At 37.5% G+C, this 26778-nt stretch overlaps 1 protein-coding gene across 1 annotated transcript in view; it reads right to left on the bottom strand.

Annotated features, from left to right (window-relative positions):
* Nucleotides 1–4592: 4592 nt before the first annotated feature.
* The window catches only part of BOLL (boule homolog, RNA binding protein), a gene marked incomplete at both ends in the record, with an annotated part of 91971 nt that continues 69785 nt past the window's right edge, over nt 4593–26778 (bottom strand). The window contains 2 exon segments of the mRNA XM_080689009.1: nt 4593–4658; nt 4660–4752. Coding sequence (XP_080545135.1) covers nt 4593–4658; nt 4660–4752 — 159 coding nt within the window.

Raw genomic sequence — 26778 nt, 5'->3', positions numbered from 1 at the left:
ACACCACACACACGATCCTAGCTGGGCGTGGTGGCGCATGCTTGTAATCCCAGCATTTGATTTGGGAGGCTGAGACCCAGGATCACGGTTTGCAGACTACCTCAGCTACTTAGTGAGGCCCTCCGCAACTTAGGGAGACCCTGTTTCAAAATAAAGAATAAAAGCTGGGCGTGGTGGCGCACGCTTGTAATCCCCGCACTTGGGAAGCTGAGACAGGAGGATTGCGCAGGTTCGAAGCCAGCCTCAGCTACTTAGTGAGGCTCTCAGCAATTTAGTGAGACCCTGTTTCCAAATAAAATATAAAATGGGTCTGGAGTATAGTCCGAAAGTAGAAAGTCTCTGGGTTCCACCCCAAGTACCACCAAAAAAAAAAAAAAAAAAAAGAATAAAAAATAGGGCAGGGGGTGTAGCTCAGAGGTCGAATGCCCGAAAAAAAAAAAAAAATCCTAATATGATTAGCAAGAAACACATTGTGAGTATTAAATCATCTCAAATTACTAATAATTTAAAATTATTAGTTTTAGATTTCTCCAAAACACCAAAGGAAAAAACATATTTTGTCAATATTTTTATATCCAACATTTCCTTTATATACTATCATTGGTTGTTCCAAACTATGTAAGACTGAGGATGAGGTTTTAGTTTCCATTTCTTTGTTCATTTTTATATCATGACTGATAATTAAAAGCCAAAATAGTTATTAAAGTTGTGTTTTTGTTATCATGCATATTTTACATTATCTGTAAATTAAGAACAAACAATATATTTTCATGCCACCTCTGTTCTGTACTTCATAATTTAGAGAGAGAAATAAAGTAATAGGTAATCTTTATAGAATTAATGAAATAATGTGGAAGTAATAGTACATTTTGGTAAAGAGCACAATTGCCTAAAACACTTCAGTGTCAATTTTTGAAACAAAATATATTTGCTTTCAGACTCTTGGAGGTTACAAAGTTTTAGAACAAAAATGATATACATTGAATCAGCTTGAATAATAATAAGGAATTAAAATGTATGCAAAGTCCACTAGATAAGCTGAGTATTAGATTGTTTCATGATACTTTGAGTAGGGTTTTAGTAATAGAATACTGACTTTCAAAATAACTGTAGCAAAATAAAATATTTTTTAAATAGATGGAGTGTTCTTAGAGTGTTCCTGAATATTTTTTAATATAATTATACTATTATATTTCATTTCTTGACCCAGAAACATTAGGATGATATAAACACAAAACAAAACTATACATATTCATTATCCTTTTTGAGGCAGGATAAAATAATTACTTCAAGTTCATAACATTTTAAGAAAGTTTTTATATATAATTTTTATTCTTGTCCAACAGAAGTGCAAGCCAGTATTAGTTTTTGGAGTGGACATGAAATTAAAATAGTGAAATTCTAGTACTTTGCAATCAAATTTCATTAAACTTTACAATAAATTCTTATGTAGTCAATTTAAATATTGCTTATTTATATAACTTGTTTTTATTATTTTATTATTAATCCAATCTAATATAAAAGAAACAATGTTTTTATAGGAGCAAGTTGAGATATATAGCAAACAGGAAGCATTTAGAGAAAAGTTAGTAAGGCTATTTTTTAATTTATAAAAGTTCTATTTAGTGTGGGCTTCTTTTGATTTTTGAAATATTCTCTAATTCTGTAATAACTGGCAATCGTATCTTTTTTGTGTATGTGGTACATGGAACCAAAGGGCATTCTACCTCCGAGCTACACCCCCAGGGTATTTTTAATTTTTTTTTGGTGGTACTGGGGGTGGAACCCAGGGGCTTTCTACCTCCGGGCTATACTTCTAGACCTATTTTATATTTTATTTGGAAACAGGGTCTCACTAAGGTGCCGAGAGCCTCACTAAGTAGCTGAGGCTGCCTTTGAACCTGTGCGAGCCTCCTGTCTCAGCTTCCCAAGTGCTGCAATTACAAGTGTACGCCACCACGCCTGGCCCCAGGCCTCTTTTTTATTTTGAAACAGGGTCTCACTAAGTTGTGGAGGGCATCACTAAGTAGCTGAAGCTGGCTGCGAAACTGCCATCCTCCTGTCTCAGCCTCCCAAGTACTGGAATTATAAGTGTGTGTGACCACACCTGGCTATATCTTTGTATTTAAAATGTAAAATTTGGCGCTAGGCATAGTGGTGCACGCTTGTAATCTCCACGCTTGGGAGGCGGAGACAGGAGAATCATGCTGGTTCGAAGCCAGCCTTGGTGGCTTAAGAGACCCTGTTTCCAAAAAATATACAAAATAGGTCTGGGAGTATAGCCCGGAGGTAGAAGGGTTTCCAGTACCACCAAAAAAAAAAAAAAAAAAAAAAAAAGTTATTATTCAGTAAGGTTGTTTTTATTTATTTATTTATTTATTTATTTATTTATTTATTTGGGTCTGGAGATGGAACCCAGAGGCATTCCACCTCCAAGCTATATCCCCTACCCTATTTTTTATTCTTTATTTGAAACAGGGTCTCACTAAGTTGTGGAGGGCCTAAGTAGCTGATGCTGTCTGTGAACTGTGATCCTCCAGTCTCAGCCTTCCAAATGCTGGGATTATAAGCATGTACCACCACACCTGGCTAAGGTTAATGTTTTAAAATCCTAGAAACTTCACAAACTTAGAACTGAATGAAAGACAAAAAGGAATAATGACAATGTTATTGTTCTAAAGAAATATGTATCAAATTTGACATAATAAACACAGTGAATGCTTATACTTTCTAAGGTGCTATATTTTTATTTTTTACTTTTTGGTGGTACTGGGGTTCTTGGAAGCCCTTCTACCTCCGGGCTACACTCCCAGACCTATTTTTACATTTTTATTTGGAAACAGGGTCTCCTAAGCCAGCGCGCGCGGCTGGCTTCGAACCTGTGCGATCCTCCTGTCTCTGCCTCCCAAGCACGGGGATTACAAGCGTGCACCAACCACACCTGGCTGTTTTTTTCGAACTTTTTTTTTTTTTTGTGGTACTAGGGGTGGAACCCAGAGGCTTTCTACCTCTGGGCTACACTCCCAGACCTATTTTATATTTTATTTGGAAACAGGGTCTCACTAAGCAGCCAAAGCTGGCTTCGAACCTGTGCGATCCTTCTGTCTCAGCCTCCCAAGCGCAGGGATTACAAGCATGCGCCACCACCCCCAGCTTCTAAGGTGCTATAAGAACTCTTAAACCGGGCGTGGTGGTACACACTTGTAATCTCTGTGCTTAGGAGGCTGAGATAGGAGGATTGCACAGGTTTGAAGCCGGCCTCAGCTACTTAACTGAGGCTCTCAGCAACTCAGTGAGCCTCTGTTTCCAAATAAAGTATAAAACAGGTCCGGGAGTATAGCCCAGAGGTAGAAAGCCTCTGGGTTCCACCCCCAGTACTTAAAAAAAAAATGAACTCTTATACTTCATGTATGAATAACAAAAGAGGACCAGAAATAGATAGATGCTTTTAAGTATAGAATAGTGTCAATGCTGGTTGTAATTATTGGTATAAAATGGTGATGACATTTCTGGATGTTTTATGACATACAAATTATTTTTATATGTGTTAATGTCCCTAAAACTTTCTAACACAAACTTAGAGTTTAAAATGTTTTATCAAAGCTGGGCATGGTGGCGCATGCTTGTAATCCCCGCGCTTGGGAGGCTGAGACAGGAGGATTGTACAGGTTCGAAGCCTGCCTCAGCTACTGAGTGAAGCTCTCAGCAACTTAATGAGACCCTGTTTCCAAATAAAATATAAAATAGGGCTGGGAGTATAGTCCGGAGGTAGAAAGCCCCTGGGTTCCACCCCCAGTACCACACACACAAAAAAAGTTTTATCAATACCATTTAATATAGGCAAAATATAAACAAACCTAAACATAGTGAAACCAAAATAATGTGAAAGCAGCCAGGCATGGTGGCGCACGCTTGTAATCCCAGCATTTGGTAGGCTGAGACCGGAGGGTGGCGGTTTGTGGACAACCTCAGCTACTTAGTGAGGCCCTCTGCAACTCAGTGAGACCCTGTTTCAAAATAAAGAAAAAAAAATAGGACAGAGGGTATAGCTCGGAGATTGAATGCCCCTGGGTTCCATCCCCAGACCCGAAAAAAAAAAAAAAAAAAAAAAAAAAGTGAAAGCTACACATAGTATTCCTTAACAAGATAGTGTTTTATAAAATTTTAAAACAAATGGTCTATTGTTACATATTTCCTATATATGTCATGGATTTTGTCTACAAATATAAAACATCTGGGATAAAATAAAAAACTCCACCAAAAATGCTTTAAGTTGTATATGAGATTATCAAGTTGATAAAATAGCCATATAATGACCAAATTTGTCAAACTTTATAAAGATATTTATTTTCTTATAGAGTTTTTGTTCTATTTGTTACAGGAGATATATCTACATTATGTAACTGTGTAAAATAATAAAGGAAGCCATGATTTAACCTTGTATCTCCAATGTTCTAGATAGTAAGATTTCTTTCATTCCTCTTATAAAAGCAAAAATATTTAACCTTAAGCATATCCCACTCTCATTTGTTACTAGACCACATATGGGGATAGTTATTTACTATTGTTGGACTAAACATTTATCCAAGATTCTACTTAACAGAATCAGTAGAGGAAGGTGGAGTAAGAATTGAGTCCTCTGCTCTGAAATCTTTTTTTAGGATGAAAGTGTGGGCTTCGAGAATATCGAGGTTTCAAACCTACAGATGAAGGTTGAGAAAAGCTTCTTCTCACAGAATGTAACCTTGGTTCCTATTAAGAGATTTAAAAAAGTTAGGGTTTTAATGCATTTTAAATGGCTCTAATTTTATAATTTCTTAAGGGAAAGATTTTAAAAATAACTGGGCCTGGCTTCTGAAGAGAGAGTGTGTGCTTTAGGAAATTCCCACTGTTAAGTATACTTATAACCTGCTACTGGATGGGGAGGCACCTAGGGCTGTAACAGACTCACTAACGAGGGATCTGAGAATAGTCATATTCAATGCTGCTTCTAAATTACTAGGTTATACTTCGTTTCATCCCTAAAGGTCAGTAATTATTTCTTACAAAAAAGATTTGTTTACTTATGATGTATACAATTAGAATCAGATCTTATGGATGAAAAAGCAACTATCCAGAGAATAGCAGGGAATTATTAATATACTACTTGATGTTAACAGAGTAACATTTTATCCTATTGTTAAGTAAAACATCCAACAAATAGACTATTCCAACAAATGATTTTTATTTGATCCAATATAAGGATTGCTAGAGATATTGCTTTGCTCAAGACACTGAAAAAAGAAAATATCTGCTAAGGTATAATTTAAGGATTATGAAATACCTACACTTTAAAGTATCAAGGTATAGTCAAATACCTTGCCTAGAAATTTCAGTATTATTTCTGCCTGGAATGATTTCAGGTTGGAAATGTGATTCAAGAATAATGCAATTATCAACTGCCCAGCCTGCATCTGACACAAAAACTGAATGCAAGTATTTCAGTAGTTCAAAAAATCTAACTAGCAACTTACATGTAAAGCTAAGGGAAATGAAACAAAGTTCTAAGATAAAAAGAAAAATTAAAGAGTCATGTTAAGCTGGGCCTGGTGGTACACTCTTGTGATCCCAGTACATGGGAGGTTCATAGCCAGCCTCAGCTTAATGAGGCGCTCCTCAACTTACTGAGGCCCTATTTCAAAATAAAGAATAAAGAACAGGGCTAGGGTATAGCTCAGAGATGCTCCTAGGCTCCCCAGTGCCTCTCACACAAAAAAGAGTCATGTTTGATTATTTGTATTTGCAATTTCTATGATAAAGGGCACAAAGGCCACTCTATTGGCTACTGGACTTGAATGAGTCTACCAATAATTAAACAACTTGTCAATGGTTGAGATAAGTCATATCAGGGGCACGTCATAAAAACAATAGGTAATTTTTAAAATGGCATATCAGATATAAATGCTTCAAAGATTAAAAATATTTTAAATTATATAATTACACAGTTTATTAATAGCACATCAAGATCTCCCTTCCGACTTGAAAAGCAACAAATTATGAAATACTGTAATAATGTTAAAGATAATTTATCAAAATCAGTGTTGTGAGAAAATTCACTCCAAAAAAATCAGGCTATATTTAGCCTAGGCATGTTTAGTTTTTGAGGAAAGGCAGTTTCAGTAGACAATTATGGTAGTGGCCATTTATTTTAGGACTAATCAAATTTTATCAGTATAAAAACTGGCATGAGCCCATTATAGTAGCATACACCTGTAATCCCAGTACTTGGGAGGCTTAAACAGGAGGATGGCAGGTTTGAGTCCAGCCTCAGCAACTTAGTGAGACACTGTTTTGAAATAAAAAATAAAAAGAGCTGGGGGTGTAATTCAGAGTGTGGGGGGGAGTAGAATGCACCTGGATTTGATACCTAACACCAACCCCCCCACAAACAAACAAACAAACAAACAAAAACAAAAATTTGGCACGAGCCTAGTACCAATCATTAAGATGCTATACCAAATAGCAAATACAAGAGTTTATCCATAGGTTTCTGAAGTGGGAGATACTGCCCCCTGTTGAGAAAGGCCACTGGAACAAAATATAGATAAGTAAAAGAACACAAAATTTTCACTGTATCTTTCTGATTATTCCCTTGAAGGTAGGTTCTAGCAGGGTGCTGTTTTTTTTTTTTCTGATAAAGGGGTGGGAATGCCAAATGTTTGGGAACCAATGAATGCCTATGTTGTAACTATTAGTAAGAATAGAAATGAAGAAAGAAAAAAATCTCTAACATTTGTTTTTGCTGCTGGACTTTATGATTTCCAAAGCATGTGGAAATGGGTATGATCCCAAGATGACATAGGCTATAGATATTTTTGCTATTGGAGGGATTAAAATTTTTCTGAGGTGTGTGTGGTGGTGCATGCTTGTAATCCCAGCATTTGGGAGCCTGAGACAGGAGGGTCGAGGTTTGCAGACAGCCTCAGCTACTACTTAGTGAGGCCCTTTGCAACCCAGTGAGATCCTGTTTCAAAATAAGGAATAAAAAATAGGGCTTGGGGTGTAGCTTGGAGGTAGGATGACCCTTGAGTTCCAATCTCCAGTCTCTCTCTCTCTCTCTCTTTCTCTCTCTCTCTCTCTCTCTCTCTCTCTCTCTCTCTCTCTCTTTCACACACACACACACACACACACGAAATACTTTAGAAACCCTTTTGTCTAATTTTGTGTTCCTTCTTATAGTTCTCAAAATGCTAACTTGTACGGTAATTTTAAAGAAAAATAACGGCCATCTTCCCATGCACCACCAGACTCCAGAGAGGAGGGGGACTCAGAACCGGAGACACGCCGGCCCCAAGGCCTGGATGCGGCAGCAGCGCCATACAGCCAGCAGCAGCGGACTATTTACCGGACGGCTTCAGACCAGCGACCTGAACCAGCCACCAGGCTCCAGATAGGAGGGGCGGACAGTGAGCTGAGGTGCGCAGCTGCGGAACACCGGGAGTAATTCAGCGTTTTTTTTCGGTGCAAGGAGTGTCTAAAGCTCCCAGGAGCTGGGCTCAGCACGCTCTCCAGGGACTCAGAGGGGAGCTCAAAACCAGAAAAGAAATATGCCAGCCTCACAGCCGAGGGTGTGGCAGTGGCACCATATTGCCTTCGGCGGCAGCAGCAGGTTCATTAAGTCCGCTACAGTGCCCAACAACCGTTGGCATTGGCTACTGTTTATTGTCATTTTGTGAAGCAGAGAAACAAAATTTTGGTGTTTACAGTTCCTGACTTCTGACCCCTGCTACTCCACCATCACCCAACCCGCACCTCTCGAAAAAGTACTGTTTACCTGTTAATTCTTCTAAATCCATACTACTAAGACTGGACTATACACAATACCCACAATCAATGGGAAGACAACAGAAGAAAAGGCCTGAGAACATTGAAAATATGAGAACCAGGAATAGTGGAGAAACGACAGAAGTCACGAATACTGACCTACAAGAAATGCAAGAAGGGGAGTTCCGAATCTTGATTTACAATATGATAAAAGGATTTAAAACAAGTATAGAGATGAAAGATGAGTTGGAAACACTAAGAATTAGAAAGAGGTATGGAATGAAATGAGTCAATAAGTGAAATGAAGACAGCAATAGAAAGAAATTATGGAAGATTAGATGAAATGGAAAACAGAATATTAGAAGACAGTACATCCAAAACTGAAAACACGGTCAGCGATATACAGAAATCTTTACAGCAACAAACCTAAAAATCCAGCAAATATGGGATAATATGAAGCGTCCTAATTTACGGATAATAGGGACTGAAGAAGGGATAGAGGTACAGACCAAGGGCATCCGTAATCTCTTCAAAGAAATAATTTCAGAGAATTTTCTAAACATGGAAAGAGACTTGGCTCTTCATGTCCAGGAGGCATACAGAACACCATTGAGACAGGACCAAAGAAGGACCACCCCACGCCACATAATAGCCAAAATGCCCAACATAGAGGCCAAGGAAGGAATCTTAAAAGCAGTGAGAACAAAAGGACGGGTGACATATAGAGGCAAAATAATAAGAATCACCCCGGACTATACAACACAGGTCATGAATGCTAGGAGAGACTGGTACGACGTGATTCAGACCCTGGAAGAAAATAACTTCCAACCAAAACTATTCTATCCAGCAAAACTACTATTCAGAATCAATGGGGAAACCAAAGTATTTCAGGATAAACAGAATCTTAAAAAATTCATGAATTCAAAGCCAACACTAGAGAAAATTCTTAAAGAAATAAACCATAAAGAAGAAAAAAGAAGCAGACTTCAGAACCAGAGAAGAGAGGAAGTTCATAAGTGGGCCATTTAAGTAAAGAAGAAAGACCAAAACACCCAATAGTAGACAAAACACAAAATGGCAGAAAACAAAAATCATATTCCAATAATATCCCTTAATGGCAAGGGACTTAACTCACCAATCAAAAGACATAGTCTAATTTTTTATATTTGTTAGTTACAACTATGTTTAAAACATTGGACAACTGTTTTACATGTCATATATATGTGCAATTATGTTCAATTTCAGTGTATTGTAAGAGTTCCACATAGGTTTAGAATTAGGATTACAGTTAGCGTTAGGACTAATATAACATTTAGTTTAATTTCTTAAATACGTTAGTTACAGCTATGTTTAAAAGCTCGTAAAAGTGTTTTACATGTCATTTATATGTGCAATTGTGTTCAATTTCAGTGTATTGTAAGAGTTCCACATAGGTTTAGAATTAGGATTACAGTTAGCGTTAGGACTAATATAACATTTAGTTCAATTTCTTAAATGGGTTAGTTACAGATATGTTTAAAAGCTCGGAAAACTGTTTTACATATCATATATATGTGCAATTTATGTTCAATTTCAGTGTATTGTAAGAGTTCCACATAGGTTTAGAATTAGGATTACAGTTAGTGTTAGGACTAATATAACATTTAGTTCAATTTATTTTTATTTATTTATTTATTTATTTTATTTTATTTTATTAAAAAAAAATTTTTTTTTATTGGTGCACTGTATTCATACATCATAGTAGGATACATACTTTTGTAGACATACATGCACACTTTTCCCAGTCAGCCCCCATCCAATCCCCACCCCATTCTCTCCCTATCCCTCCCTCCCATGCTTGGCTTAGTAGTTGACATCTAGTATTATGGCAATTTATCTAAAATTAAAAATGATAATCTCACATAACAGTTTCATTTGTCTGATACCAAGCTTTTGATGACTTAAAGATAACATTTCAATATTTCTTTTTGCTTTCTTTATTACCAGAGAATATTTTTTTCTATTTTTTTTAGGTGAAACTATCATATATTTATATATTTATTTTTCAGAAAAAATCTATCCTAATATGGAATATGGACTCTAGGTACCCAAAACGATCTTGAAAAAGAACAAAGCTAGAAGATATATATTTTCTGATTTCAAACCATATAAAGCTACAATAATTGAAACAGTGTAGTACTATTCTAAAGGCAGATATATAAACCATTGGAGTTAAATAAAAGCCTAGAGCTAAATTCTTCCCTATATTGTCAAGTTATTTTTGACAAGGTTTCCACGAACATTTGGTGGTGGAAATAAAAATCTTTTAACTAAATATTGTTAAAAAATATTAATTACATGGAAAAGAATAAAATTGGACTCTTACCTAATCCCATATACAAATATTAACTCAAAATAGATAATAGACCTAAATATAAATCTTAAGACTATAAACTTTTAGGAGAAAATCTGGGTCATTAAACCTCACAACATTGAAATTGGCAGTGATTTCTTGGTTATGATTTCAATGGCACAGGCAACAGAGGAGTATGCAAACTCCCTAAAAAATAAAAATAAAAAAAATTGTATATCCAAAGAAAATGTAAACAGAGTTAAAAGTTACTAATAGAATGGGATAAAATATTTCCAAATGCTATATCTGAAGGTATATTAATATTCCAACTAGAAATCCTAAAAATTAACAACAATAAAGGCAAACAATACCCTTTAGAGATAGGTAAAAGACTAACATAAATAATGAATCTCCACAGATAACCAATCTTAGTTGTCTGTTGGATGGAAAATCTTGTTTCTCTAGTTCTGGAGTGTGTTACCTATTTCTTCTTTGTAGTTAATCTCTTTGAGTATTTTCTCTAGTGCTGGTTTTGAAGACATAAATTCCTTCAGTTTCTGTTTGTCATGGAAGCTTCTTATTTCTCCATCTAATTTGATAGAAAGTTTTTCTGGGTAGGAAATTTTTGGCTGGAAGTTGTTTTCTTTCAGAATTGGGAATATGTTACTCCAAGCCCTTCTGGCTCTCATGACTTGGTTTGGGAAGTCCGGAGTGATTCTAATTGGTTTGCCTCTGAATGTCACTTGGCCCTTTGCTTTTGTTGCCTTTAAGATTCTCTGCTTGGCTTCCACATTGGTCATTTTGACAATTATGTGGCGTGGGGATCCTCTTCTCTGATCCTGTCTAAAGGGAGTTCTATAAGTTTCCTGGACCTTTGTATCAACCTCTTGCTCTATGTTTGGAAAATTTTCTGCTATTACTTCCTTGAAGAGATTGTTGATCCCTTTGGTTTCACTTTCTTTTCCCTCCTCTATTCCAATAATTCTTAGGTTAGCTCTCTTAAAATGGGCCCATATTTCTTCAATATCAGATTCCTGCTGTCGGATATTTTTTTCTAGATTAGAAACTATGAGTTCATTTTTGGATTGCTCATCTTCTAAGAGCGAGATTCTGTTCTCCATGTGTTCTAATCGGTTGTTTGTGCTTTGAATTGAGGCCTTTACTTCATTAATTGCATCCTTTATCTCTTTTTGGCTCTCTCTGAGTTCTTTTCGAAGCACCTCTATTATTTCTACAGTTATTTTCCTGATTTGATCTTCTAGAAATCTCTGATTTTCTGTTTTATCGGGTTCTGATGTTGTGGGGTTGTGGGCATTCATTGCTCCAGTATTATTCCTCTTTCCCATGATTTCGGATGTTTGTGCCTTCTCTGGGTTCTTCCCTTGGGTCACTATGACTTCCCTTAAGGTGTTCTGGATCTCGAGTCAGTAGTATCTCAGACCCCACTACTCCTTTACTGGGTTTTATCACAGAGTCTCCGACCCAGAGAGTCGATAGAGGCTGCTTTAGACTGTGGGGGGTGCCAGGTTGCACGTTCTCCTATGGTGTGATATCTCGGCCACCGCCCCTTCCCCTCTGGGTCAAGTCCCAGGGATTTCTCCTCTGTGGCCTGCAATTTGACTCACTGTTCTTGAGTACGCAGATGTAGCTGTACTGGCTTCGCTGAATTCGCTGCTGCTGCCGCCGGTAGCAATATGGCGCTGCTGCTATGCCCTCGGCTGTGGGGCTGGTGTTTTTCTTCTTGATTTTGATTTCTACTCTGAATTCCTGCAGCGTGTGCTGAGCTCGGCCACTGGGAGCTGTAGATGTTCTCTGCGCGAGAAATCTCGCCTAGCTGTTCCGCAGTGGCTCACCTCGGCTTGCTGTGGCCGTCTGGTGAATTCGCCGCTGCCGCCGGCAATATGGCGCTGCTGCCGCGTCTGCCGTGTCCTTGGGCGCGAGGCCGGTGTATCTCCTCTGTGGCTCTGTTCTCAGTCCGCTTTCTCTCTGGAGCCTGGTGATTTTTTGTTTCACTGGTGATGGTGTTTTCTGGCTATGAAAGGCGCTGATTTTGTGGTAATGGAGATTTGTTGTTAGCGGAGCTCTTAAGCCCCGCTTTTCTCGGTCACCATCTTCCCGGAAGTCCAGTTCAATTTCTTAAATGGGTTAGTTACAGATATGTTTAAAAGCTCGGAAAACTGTTTTACATATCATATAAATCTGCAATTATGTTCAATTTCAGTGTAAGAGTTTCACATAGGTTTAGATTTAGGATTACAGTTAGTGTTAGGATTAATATTAACACTTAGTTTAATTTCTTAAATGCGTTAGTTACAGCTATGTTTAAAAGCTCAGAAAAGTGTTTTACATGTCATATATATGTGCAATTATGTTCAAGTTCAGTGTAGCGTAAGAGTTTCGCATAGGTTTAGAATTAAAATTACAGTTAGCGTTAGGACTAATATAACATTTAGTTTAATTTCTCATGTGTTAATTACAACTATGTTTAAAAGATTGGAAAACTGTTTTACATGTCATATATGTGCAATTATGTTCAATTTCAGTGTATTGTAAGAGCTTCACATACGATTAGAATTGAGATTACAGTTAGCGTTAGGACTAATATAACACTTAGTTTAATTTCTTAAATGCATTAGTTACAACTCGGACAGCTGTTTTACATGTCCTATATATGTGCAATTATGTTCAATTTCAGTGTATTGTAAGAGTTCCACATAGGTTTAGAATTAGGATTACAGTTAGTGGTAGGACTAATATAACATTTACTTTAACTTCTTAAATGCATTAGTTACAGCTATGTTTAAAAGCTTGGAAAAATGTTTTACATGTCATTTATATGTGCAATTGTGTTCAATTTCAGTGTATTGTAAGAGTTTCACATAGGTTTAGAATTAGGATTACAGTTAGCGTTAGGACTAATATAACATTTAGTTTCATTTCTTAAATGCGTTAGTTACAGCTATGTTTAAAAGCTCGGAAAAGTGTTTTACATGTCATATATATGTGCAATTATGTTAAAAAACAAATAAATATAAATATAATTTAGAAAAATAAATAAATAAAAATAAATAAAAATGGAAAAAAATAACAAGTCATCTAAAAAATTAATTTCTAGAGTGATATTTCTACCATTTGGTTGGGAAACTGGTTCATATATTTAGGTTACTTGATAAAAGCATAGTTAAACAGTTCCATGTTTATTATAATTAGTTTCCTTATTTTAGAATTGAAATATTTTCTGCTTCAGATGCCTAGCTACTTAGCCACTTAAAGATTAGAATAGACATTTACTTTTTTTTTTTTTTTTGGTGGTTCTGGGGTTCCTGGAAACCCTTCTACCTCCAGGCTATACTCCCAGACCTATTTTATACTTTTTCATTTGGAAATAGGGTCTCTTGAGCCAGCGTGGCTGGCTTTGAACCTGCACGATCCGATCCCCTGTCTCTGTCTCCCAAGCGCGGGGATTACAAGTGTGCGCCACCATGCCTGGCTTATTTACTATTTAAATGAAGGATGATATATTAGTTCTTGGATGGGACAAAAATTATTTTTGAAAAGTATTGTCTTTTAAGGATATTTCTTCTCATATTCTTATCATCCAGAAACTATATTTATCTCTTGACAGGTGACCATTTATTTAGTAATTAAAAGTTCTGAGTACTACCACTTAATAGTAATATCATCTCTGGCAGTCTTTTCTGCTGGTTATAAGCTTTATCTCATAAAAATATTCAATAGATAAAATGAGGTAATGCATGTGAACTGGTTGTAAACTGTAAGGTGCTGTATAAATATGAAATCTTACTCTTGTCATGAAAAGATAAAATAGACAAAAATGTTCTAGGCATGATTTTGCAGCAAATGAACAGCAAAGTGAATACAGTTTGTGTGTGTGTGTGTGTGTGTGTGTGTGTGTGGTACTGGGGATGGAACCCAGGGGCTTTTCTACCTCTGGGCTATACTCCCAGACTTATTTTATTTGGAAACAGGGTCTCACTAAGTTGCTGAGAGCCTCACTAAGTAGCTGAGGCTGGCTTTGAACCTGTGCGATCTTCCTGTCTCAGTCTCCCAAGCACTGGGATTACAAGCGTGCACCATGCCTGGCTACAGTTTTTATAATAAATATTATCATATATTTTAATTCTTTTTTTTTTTTTTGGTACTGGGGTTCCTGGAAACCCTTCTCCGGCTACACTCCCAGACCTAATTTTTTTTTAAAAATATTTTTATTTGGAAACAGGGTCTCTTAAGCCAGCGTGGCTGGCTTCAAACCCGAGCGATCCTCCTGTCTCGTCCTCCCAAGCACAAGGATTACAAGCTTGCGCTACCACGACTGAAAGATTTTAATTCTTAAGAATTAAACAAAGCTTTTTCATAGCACTATCTGCAATTATATAGCAAATTTAGTTAACATAGGTTGTTTCCAAGATTTTAAGACTTCTATCCAAACAAAATTCAGTCAATTTATATAGATACTATATTAATGGCTAGATTGGAAATCATAAAGCTTCAAGGGCTAAGTATTAAGAAATTCAGGCCAGCAGGAATTGGGTAAGGGCTAATTAAGTGATGTGTGCACGTAAGTCTCCACCATCTTTTATCCCATTAAGATGTATGACTACAATGCACCAATAATAAAAAAAAAAAGTTAGCTGGGCGTGGTGGCGCATGCTTGTAATCCCCCCATGCTTGGGAGGCGGAGACAGGAGGATCGCGCAGGTTCTAGGCCAGCGCTGGTTTAGGAGACCCTGTTTCCAAATAAAAATATAAAAAATAGGTCTGGGAGTGTAGCCCAGAGGTAGAAGGGCTTCCAGAACCCCAGTACCACAAAATAAAATAAAATAAAATAAAATAAAGATGGATATAAAAAAAATGTTCAGGTCTAGTCCTATGGCTTAATTCCTTATCATATTATACTTTTTTTTTCTTTTTTTAAATTTATTTTATTGGTGCACTGTATTCATACATCATAGTGGGATACAAACTTTTGTAGACATACATGCACACATCGCCCAGTCAGCCCCCACCCGATCCCCACCCCATTCCCTCCCAACCCCTCCTTCCCATGCTTGGCTTAGTGGTTGACATCTAGTATTATAGCAAATTATCTAAAATTAAAAATGATATTCTCACATAACAGTTTCATTTGTCTGATACCAAGCTTTTGATGACTTAAAGATAACATTTCAATATTTCTTTTTGCTTTCTTTCTTACCAGAGAATATTTTTTTCTATTTTTTTTTAGGTGAAACTATCATATATTTATATATTTATTTTTCAGAAAAAATCTATCCTAATACGGAATATGGACTCTAGGTACCCAAAACAATCTTGAAAAAGAACAAAGCTAGAAGATATATATTTTCTGATTTCAAACCATATAAAGCTACAATAATTGAAACAGTGTAGTACTATTCTAAAGGCAGATATATAAATCATTGGAGTTAAATAAAAGCCTAGAGCTAAATTCTTCCCTATATTGTCAAGTTATTTTTGACAAGGTTTCCACGAACATTTGGTGGTGGAAATAAAAATCTTTTAACCAAATATTGTTAAAAAATAATAATTACATGGAAAAGAATACAATTGGACCCTTACCTAATCCCATATACAAATATTAACTCAAAATAGATAATAGACCTAAATATAAATCTTAAGACTATAAACTTTTAGGAGAAAATCTGGGTCATTAAACCTCACAACATTGAAATTGGCAGTGATTTCTTGGTTATGATTTCAATGGCACAGGCAACAGAGGAGTATACAAACTCCCTAAAAAATAAAAAAAAAATTGTATATCCAAAGACAATGTAAACAGAGTTAACAGTTACTAATAGAATGGGATAAAATATTTCCAAATGCTATATCTGAAGGTATATTAATATTCCAACTAGAAATCCTAAAAATTAACAACAATAAAGGCAAACAATACCCTTTAGAGATAGGTAAAAGACTAACATAAATAATGAATCTCCACAGATAACCAATCTTAGTTGTCTGTTGGATGGAAAATCTTGTTTCTCTAGTTCTGGAGTGTGTTACCTATTTCTTCTTTGTAGTTAATCTCTTTGAGTATTTTCTCTAGTGCTGGTTTTGAAGACATAAATTCCTTCAGTTTCTGTTTGTCATGGAAGCTTCTTATTTCTCTACCTAATTTGATAGAAAGTTTTGCTGGGTAGGAAATTTTTGGCTGGAAGTTGTTTTCTTTCAGAGTTTGGAATATGTTACTCCAAGCCCTTCTGTCTCTCATAACTTGGTTTGGGAAGTCCGGAGTGATTCTAATTGGTTTGCCTCTGAATGTCACTTGGCCCTTTGCTTTTGTTGCCTTTAAGATTCTCTGCTTGGCTTCCACATTGGTCATTTTGACAATTATGTGGCGTGGGGATCCTCTTCTCCGATCCTGTCTAAAGGGAGTTCTATAAGTTTCCTGGACCTTTGTATCAACCTCTTGCTCTATGTTTGGAAAATTTTCTGCTATTACTTCCTTGAAGAGATTGTTGATCCCTTTGGTTTCACTTTCTTTTCCCTCCTCTATTCCAATAATTCTTAGGTTAGCTCTCTTAAAATGGGCCCATATTTCTTCAATATCAGATTCCTGCTGTCGGATATTTTTTTCTAGATTAGAAACTATGATTTCATTTTTGGATTGCTTATCTTCTAAGAGCGAGATTCTGTTCTCCATGTGTTCTAATCGGTTGTTTGTGCTTTGAATTGAGGCCTTTACTTCATTAATTGCATCCTTTATCTCTTTTTGGCTCTCTCTGAGTTCTTTTCGAAGCACCTCTATTATTTCTACAGTTATTTTCCTGATTTGATCTTCTAGAAATCTCTGATTTTCTGTTTTATCGGGTTCTGATGTTGTGGGGTTGTGGGCATTCATTGCTCCAGTATTATTCCTCTTTCCCATGATTTCGGATGTTTGTGCCTTCTCTGGGTTCTTCCCTTGGGTCACTATGACTTCCCTTAAGGTGTTCTGGATCTCGAGTCAGTAGTATCTCAGACCCCACTACTCCTTTACTGGGTTTTATCACAGAGTCTCCGACCCAGAGAGTCGATAGAGGCTGCTTTAGACTGTGGGGGGTGCCAGGTTGCACGTTCTCCTATGGTGTGATATCTCGGTCACCGCCCCTTCCCCTCTGGGTCAAGTCCCAGGGATTTCTCCTCTGTGGCCCGCAATTTGACTCACTGTTCTTGAGTACGCAGATGTAGCTGTACTGGCCTCGCTGAATTCGCTGCTGCTGCCGCCGGTAGCAATATGGCGCCGCTGCTACGCCCTCGGCTGTGGGGCTGGCGTTTTTCTTTTTGATTTTGATTTCTACTCTGAATCCCTGCAGCGTGTGCTGAGCTCGGCCACTGGGAGCTGTAGATGCTCTCTGCGCGGAGAAATCTCTCCTAGCTGTTCCGCAGTGGCTCACCTCGGCTTGCTGTGGCCGTCTGGTGAATTCACCGCTGCCGCAGGCAGTATGGCGCTTCTGCCGCGTCTTTCGCGTCCTCGGGCGCAAGGCCGGTGTATCTCCTCTGTGGCTCTGTTCTCAGTCCGCTTTCTCTCTGGAGCCTGGTGATTTTTTGTTTCACTGGTGATGGTGTTTTCTGGCTATGAAAGGCGCTGATTTTGTGGTAATGGAGATTTGTTGTTAGCGGAGCTCTTAAGCCCCGCTTTTCTCGGTCGCCATCTTCCCGGAAGTCCCATATTATACTTTTTGATTCTAGTTGAATGTTAAATTTATAGTCACTCCTTAGTATCCATGGGGGATTAGCTCTAGGACCCTAAAATCTATGGTTGTTCAAGTCCCTTATATAAAATGGTATGGTATTTGCATATAAATTATACCAATCCTCTTATAGGTCTTAAACCATCTCTATATTACTTATAATACTTAATACAATGTAAATGCAATATAAACAGTTGTTATACTATATTGTTTAAAAAATAATGTCAAGCTGGGTGTGGTGGTGCACGCTTGTAATCCCTGCGCTTGGAAGGCGGAGACAGGAGGATCACGCAGGTTTGAAGCCAGCGCGCTGGCTTGAGACCCTGTTTCCAAATAAAAATATATTAAAAAAAATAGGTCTGGGAGTGTAGCCTGGAGGTAGAAGGGCTTCCAGGAACCCCAGTACCACACAAAAAAATAAAGAAAGAAAGAATGTCAAGAAAAAAGCATCTGTATATATTCAATATGGACACAGTTTTTGGGGGTACTTTTTTTTTGTAATACTGGGGATTGAACCCAGGGGCATTCTGCCTCCAAACTATACCCCCAGCCTTATTTTTTATTCTTTATTTTTGAAACAGGGTCTCACTAAGTAGTTGAGGATGGCCACAAACCTGTGATCCTTCTGTCTCAGCCTCCCAAGTACTGGGATTAGAAGTGTGTGCCACCACATCCAGCTTGGGGGGTACTTCTGATCTGCTATTGACTGAATATGCAAATGTCAAATCTGTGGATACAGAGGTCTGAATATATTCTGTAATAAAGCAGTTTCATTACATTTCAATTTCCCCCAAACAACAGAGATGTGTATTATTATATTACTTTTGAAAAAGTTTTTGAATAGAATTATTTTGTAGATTTATGATTTATTTAGTAACATTTTTACCTCAAGTGCATCATAAGGAGTGAAAGTTAAAAAAAAAACTATTACTGTAAATGCCACAAGTCTCATCTAATGTGGAAAAATACTGAGATAATTCATAGATTATAATAGATCCAGCCTTCAAAAAATATAAATATGCTCCGCCAGGCTTGGTGGCGCGTGCTGGTAATCCCCGCACTTAGGAGGCGGAGACAGGAGGATCCCGTAGGTTCAGAGACCCTGTTTCCAAATAAAAAATATAAAATGGGTCTGGGAATGTAGCCCAGAGGTAGAAGGGGTCCATCCCCAGTACCACCCCCCCCCCACAAAAAATATATATATATATGCTCAATGCCACAGAAAATATCTGCATTTCCTTATTATTATCTAGGGTTGTACCTATGAAATCCTTTGAAGAATCAGGATAGCCTTTTAAAAATAAATAAAATATTCAAAAATATGGTATTAACTCACATATTCTTCCTAATTTCATTTGATCTTTTGGATTTAGTTCACAAAGGTAACTATCTGCCTAATTGTCACCTTTTAAGTTTTTCTCATAATGCTATAATATATAGCAAAATTACTTGAGGATTAAAAGCCTATAACACTCCATATTCTAGTAAAAGCTATTCTTATTCTCCTTTTCATACTTCCAAAATGCCTGCTCTGTTATTAGTAGTAGCCATTGTGAAAAACTTGGAGCTTTTAAGAGAACCAGGGGGTTTCGAAATGAAAGAAGGAAAGAAGCTGTGAAAACCAAGAATGGGAGCCAGGCTTGTTGGGAGCTGGCGTGGTGGTGCATACTTGTAATTCCAGACTTGATAGGCTGAGACAGGAGAATCCTTGGGTTGCGTGCGACCAGCCTCAGATACTTATTGAGGCCCTCTGCAACCTAGTGAGATCCTGTTTCAAAGTAAATAAAAAATAGGGCTGGGGGTGTAGCTCACAGGTAGAATGCCCTTGGGTTCTATCCCCAGTACCACAAAAAACCAAAACAAAGCAAAACAAAAAAGGACATCAACAAAAAACAAAAACCAAGAATGGCATTGTTAAGCATGAATTAACTACATTTAAATGAATTCTTTAAATGGAAATCCTTTCCCCCATACTGTTTGAATTTTTTCATGTTATGTTATATACTTTTTTTCTTTTTAATATATTTTATTGGTGCATTGTAGTCAAACATCTTAATGGAGTAAAAACTTGTTGAGATAGACATGCACACATCACCCAATTAGCCTTTATCCAATCCCCATCCCATTCCTTCCCCTTCCCTCATTCCCAAGCTTGATTTAGTGATTGATATGTCTGTTTAAGTACATCATGTACTTTAAAGAGTTTCCATCTTACCCCCTCCAATCCCCTCATACAGGTCACCTTAATTGCTCCTCTATAGGGCCCCTTCTTCAACTAGAGTTCCTCCTAATACCTATTTCTCCCTAGTTTTCACATATTAGGGAAAGCATCTGATTTCTTATTTTTTGTGAAATTTCCCTGTAGATGCCATAATGTTGTTCTCCTTTATGGCTGGTAAAAGTCCATTGTGTACATATTCCATTGTTTTGTAATACACTCATCTGTTGATGGACATCTTGGCTGGTTCCATAGTTTGGGAATGATGAATTGTGCTGCTATGAACACAGATACTCGTGCATTGGTTTGGTAGTTTGGTTTTCATTTTTTTGGGTAGATACCCATAGGTAGTATTGCTGGGTCATATGGTAAGTTCATTTTCATTCTTCTGAGGATCTTCCATACTGTTTTTCAAAGTAGTTGCATTGATCTGCAATCCCACCACATCCAATCAATTACAGTTTATCTCTTCTTTGGAAGCCCTATTTTTATTTTCCACACTATTTCCCATTTGCTGAAATCATGACAGCCAGAAGGTGAGTGACTTTGACGAGATGATTCACTCACACCCAGTTTTTTAATAGAGGTCACTTGGATCTGGAGATCTGCTGAGAGATGGGGTGAGGCAGCAGCAGCTTCAAGTGCTTCCAGACCTCATGATTGCAGGGACCTGCTGGCCCTTTGCTGTGCAGCAGGCTCCGATCCCTGCCTCGCAGGCCCTGGCACCAGCCTTGCTGCTCAGAAGGCCCTGATCCTGGCCTCTCTGGCCCTGGGACCAGCCTCGATGTGCAGCATGCTCTGGTCTCCATCATTGTGGGCAGGTCGTCTACAGCAGTTCCCATATACCTAGTAGCAATGAATTTTGTCTCCCCTCCAAAGGTGGAGGCCTATGGCTTCACCACAGAGAGCAGGTTCTGCTGCTCGAGTGCACCCCGACCCCCGGCACTGTGCAGAGGAGCTCAGTGGCCATAAGCGCCGTTGTCTCCTGGGATGTGTGGTATGCAGGCTGACCTGGCTATGTGGGGCTCTCTCTGAAGCGCTCGAACATTTTTCTTACATAATATGTTGTCCAGAGTTCCTGAGCATGTGGCTACTTTTGGGGAGATTTCTTAAAAAATTCAAGGTGGATTGGATTGGATCTGTCTGCCTCTCCCAAATACTGGCCACTGCCACTATCACCATCTTGGTTCTCTCCCAAACATTTTTCTTACATAGTATGTTGTCCAAAATTCCTGAGGATATGCGGCAGGAGCAGTCTACTTTTGGAAAGATTTCTTCAAAAATTCAAGGTGGAGTGGATTGGATCTGTCTCTCCTGAATACTGGCCATCACTACTGCTGCCATTTTGGTTTCTCCTCTTTAATATTTATTTATTTATTTATTTATTTATTTATTTATTTATTTATTTATTTTGGTGGTACTGGTGTTCCTGGAAGCCCTTCTACCTTCGGGCTACACTCCCAGACCTATTTTTTACATTTTTATTTGGAAACAGGGTCTCCTAAGTCAGCGCACGAGGCTGGCTTCGAACCCACGCGATCCTCCTGTCTCTGCCTCCCAACCGCGGGGATTACAAGCGTGCGCCACCACACCCGGCCTTCTTTAATATTTTTAATAAATGAAAACAGTATGTGTCTTTTGAACAAGTTGGGAGCCTGAGTACTTAGCAGCAATGGATTTTATCTCCCCACCAAGAGCAGAGGCCCATAGCTTCACCATGGAGAGCAGGGTCTGCTGTTCAGAATGAACCACAGTCCTCAGTGTGGTGTAAAGGAGTGTGGTGGCCAGGAGCACTGAGGCCCCCTAGATGGGGGCTTGGGCATCATGGCCTGGGCATGCTGGGCTCCCTCCAATGCGCCTCGAACATTTTTCTTACAGAGTATGTTGTTAAGAATTCCTGAGCATGTGCGGCAGGAGCAGTCTACTTTCTGATCTCTTCTGGGATGTTCTTCCAAAACTCACTTTTCTTGCAGTGAGGGTGCCATGCTGCCATCTTGCCTCTAACTACGCCATTTTCCATTCTCTCTCATATATTTTAGATAGGAAGTCATGACTGGAAATGTCTCTGTATGTTGTCCCAATCAGATATTAAACCCAAATCTGTTGTCCAGGGTTTCTCAGAGGAATACATGTTCTATTTGGCTGCTGGCAACCATTGCCGCTGCCATCTTGGTTGGAAGTCTCATATTATATCCTTCTGAAAAATCTACCTAACTGGATTAAATCTTTTGGGATAATAGGCTTTGTCTTTAATCCTTTCTTAGAGAATCTGAGGTGGGGAAAGATACTTTCTTCTCTTCTGCTTTTGAGAAATTCTCCACATTTAGAATTCTCTCTAGTATTATTGGATTATATATTTGGCTAACTGTAGGTATTTCTTTCATGGGAATATCCTTTGAATTTAAATCATTTAGAATGTACAAATAATAGATAAATAATAAGTATCCTTAAGTTCTGTTATTTCCGTCAAGAAGGTTAATTGAATTAGGTGGATAAAAATCAGAAGATTTTTATTTTTTAAGACTCAGGAGTTTTTTAGATTGTACCCAAAATAAAAATAGAGATTCCTCATAATGATAGTAGCTAGAATAGGGAAAAATCAGAATGACAGAAGGTCTTTCTTGTCAGCACACAGTTTTTTTTTTAAACTGGGAATTGAACCCAAGGGCTTCTACCTCTTAGCTATACCTCTACCCCCATTTTATTTTTATTTATTTTATTTCTGGGGTACTGGGGATGGAACCTAGTGGCGTTCCACCTTCGAGCTATAGCCCCGGCACTGTTTTTTAATTCTTTATTTTGAAACAAAGACTCACTAAGTACCAAAGGGCCTCAGTAAGTAGCTGAGGCTGTCCGAGAACCTCTCTCTCCATCCTCTTGTCTCAGCCTCTCAAGTAATGGGATTACAAGTGTGCTTCACCATGCCTGGCTTCCCTTTACTTTATTTTAGTTTTGAAACAGGACCTGGCTAAGTTGCCAAGGCTGGCTTTGAACTTGCAATCCTCCTGTCTCAGACTCCCAAGTACAGATTTAAAAAAATTTTAATTGATTTAAACAAGGATATGGTACTTGGAGAATAGCTAGAAAGAAGATACTCAGGTGGGTGGATAGGGAATTCTACCAAGACTGAGTCAACTAGTAGACTGGGCATACTGGTGTACTCCTATAATCCCAGTACTTGGGAGGCTGAGACAGGAGGATCACAGGTTCTAAGACAGCCTCGGCAAGTAGTGAGACTCTTATCAACCTAGTGAGACCCTGTTTCCAAAAAAGAAATAAAATTGGTCTGGTGGTGTAGCTCAGAGGTAGAATGCCTTTGGGTTCAATTGTCAGTACCACAAAATAATTATCAAGTTTTGGCTTCCATAAATAATATTATCAGATGAGGAAAACAAATCAATAGATGGAAACCATGATTCTCCTGTCTCACCTTCCTGAATGCTGGGATTACAAGCGTGCACCACCATGCCTGGATTATTGATACTATTTTAAGCAGCACATTTAAAATAGCATTTGAAGCCGGGTGGTGGCGCATGCTTGTAATCCCCGCTTGGGAGGCGGAGACTGGAGGATCGCGCTGGTTCGGAGCCAGCCTCGCTGGCTTAAGTGACCCTGTTTCCAAATAAAAAAATAAAATAAAATAGGTCTGGGAGTGTAGCCTGGAGGTAGAAGGGCTTCCAGGAACCCCAGTACCACACACACACACACACACACACACACACACACACACACACACACACACACACAAATAGCATTTGATTTCTGAAAGAAACCAGCATAATACAGAAAACAGAATTTTATGTAATATACAGAAGCAAAGAGAAACAAATAGCAGGTTCAACAAATAGCAGCCACTGTAGCTACTAATCAACATGGAAGGATGGAAGCTAATATATATTTTTAGGAATGTATGCATAGGGATGAAAACACTGAGTAAAGTTAAGGAAACAGCACCAATATGAGTATTATTTATATCAATCTTTTGAGTACAATTTTTCCCTTTCTCCTTTTAAAGCTATAGAGATTTCAGAATAAAGTGTTTTCAAAGTATAGGCCTAAGGGCCAGCAATTTATTATAACAACTGAGCATATTGAAGTGTGGTATTAAAGTTGAATTAAATGCTCTTCTAATGTCCTTACCAGTGTTTGATTCTAAATTTTAAAACTAAGCACAATTTCTTAAAAGATACAAAGAATTTTTTTTGTATGTGGTACTGGGGGTGGAATCCAGGGGCATTCTACCTCCAACCTACACCCCCAGCCCTATTTTTTATTCTTTATTTTGAAACAGGGTTTCACTGAGTTGCAAAGGGCTTAAGTAGCCGAGGCTGTTTCCCAAACTGCAAACTGTGATCCTTCTTTCTCAACCTCCCAAATGCTAGGATTACAAACATACGTCACCATGACTGGCGATACAAATAATTTTTGTGTGAAATCTCATTCATCATTTTATAGTTTAAGTATAAGTCCAGGAAATATGCTCTTATAAATGGGGGTTACTGTGTAAAATCTTTAAAAATATTGTACTGCCAGTGTTGTTGGAAATTATAAAACAATATGTGATAAATTTAATCATACCTCTTTCCAAGCCATCCCTTTAAAATTAGCTGAGAGAAGTTAAAAATCTGAATTTGAGCTGGGCGTGGTGGTGCATGCTTGTAATCCCTGCACTTGGGAGGCTGAGACAGGAGGATCGCACAGGTTTGAAGCCAGCCTCAGCTACTTAGTGAGACTCTCAGCAACTTAGAGAGACCCTGTTTCCAAATACAATATAAAATAGGTCTGGGAGTATAGCCGGGTGGTAGAAAAGCCCCTGGGTTCTACCCCAGTAACACACACACACACACACACACACACACACACACACACACAAAATCTGAATTTTCCAAGGTCCTTTTATATCTCAAGTGTATTAGAGATTTTTTTGAGAAAACAAGTTGCAAAGTCATTACTTTGTGATTTTATAATGTGTAGTAATAATTTTATTTTCCATTTCACTTTAAAACTGATTAATTACAGCTGGGTGTGGTAGTGCATGCTTATAATTCCAGCATTTGGGAGGCTGAGACAGGAGGATCATGGTTCATGGCCAGCCTCAGCTACATAGGCCCTTTGAAACTCAGTGAGACCCTGTTTCAAAATAAAGAATAAAAAATAGGGCTGGGAGCCGGGCGTGGTGGTGCATGCTTGTAATCCCAGCATTTGGGAGGCTGAGACTGGAGGATCGTGGTTCGCGGACAGCCTCAGCTACTTAGGCTCTCTGCAACTTAGTGAGACCCTGTTTCAAAATAATAAAAAAAATAGGGCAGGGGATGTAGCTCGGAGGTCAAATGCCCTGGGTTCAATCCCCAGTTCTGCAAAACAAAAACAAAAACAAAAAACAAACAACAAAAAAAACAAACCAAAAACCAAAACCAAAAAAAAAAAAAAAACAAAACCCAAAACAAACAAAAAAACCCTGCATAATTTCAAATATTTTCTTCAGATTGGTCTTTCAAATGAATACTAAATAAAAGCTTACTTTTCGAAATAATTTATAATATACTGCAAAACCAAAAATAAAATAGGCTTCATTTAGTATGTATAAATTTCATTTAGTACATGTAAAATAGGCTTCATCTCATCCTTTCAATCCATCTGTTTTTGGAAGTTGTGTGTTTGAGTTATCAAACTAGGCTATACAGAAGGATGGATATTATTATCCATAAATTTAGATTGTCATTAAGTCCCAGTGTTTTTATTAATGTCTCAAGATAAAGCTAAATTCTAAAAAGTATACATATATATATATATACTATATATATGTGGATAGAAAAGAAAAACACTTGGTTATCAATTATCAAAATTGCTTGCCCAATAATACATTATTTTTATTAACAATCCAGTATTTAATACCATCTTTAACATTTTGAAAATCAAAACATTAACTTTTTTGTTCTTGAGGATAATGCTATTAAAAGAAGATTTCTAATACCAGTGTTTAATAATTTTTTAACTTACAGAACAAAAAATTTTGAAATTTCATTGTGGGTTTATTAGTCTATTTACATTTCTGAAACTGAAGATAATTAATGTACATGAGATCCTTGTATGTTACTATACATTCATAAGGTCCTACAGTTCTCATGAAACCATTTCACTGTTAAATATCTTATGGTTTCAAAAGAAAACACTCTGACTCACTGGGAAAAACTTTGGAGTCTATGTCTTGTTATTTTTGTTGTTGCTGCTAAGCATAGAATATATTTGGGGTTGTAAAAAGAGAGGAAAGAGAGACATTTATTAGGGTAATGCCAATTTTTAGGCTTTTCTCTTTTAAAGTTAGAAAGTAAGTGAAATAACTGCAAATGAAAATTTCTGTATCACTGTACTACAGAAATTTTAGTATTCAGAAATACTTATTATTTGTTCTATATCTTTTGAAAAATGAGCCTCCATTTCCAATTTTATAATGTGAATTGGCTTTAGAATCAGAATCTAAAGTTTTCCTTTGGTGTAAGAAATAATTTTGCATTTTATAAAAACAATTGTTCATTTAAGAAGTAATCACATATATAATTAAATATATTGGTAAAAATATGAAGGTTAGAAGATTAAAGCATTCTAAGAACACTGATACCAATGTAGTAAAACTAATGTTACTCAGTGTCATGGGATCATGTCAGAATTTAGCCCTTCTTTTATTAAAATTCCATGAGGTGGATATATATTAT

The sequence above is a fragment of the Muscardinus avellanarius genome (assembly GCF_963383645.1).
Source record: "Muscardinus avellanarius genome assembly, chromosome: 2".
Lineage (NCBI taxonomy): Eukaryota > Metazoa > Chordata > Mammalia > Rodentia > Gliridae > Muscardinus > Muscardinus avellanarius.
This window is presented reverse-complemented; position numbering and strand designations above follow the sequence as displayed.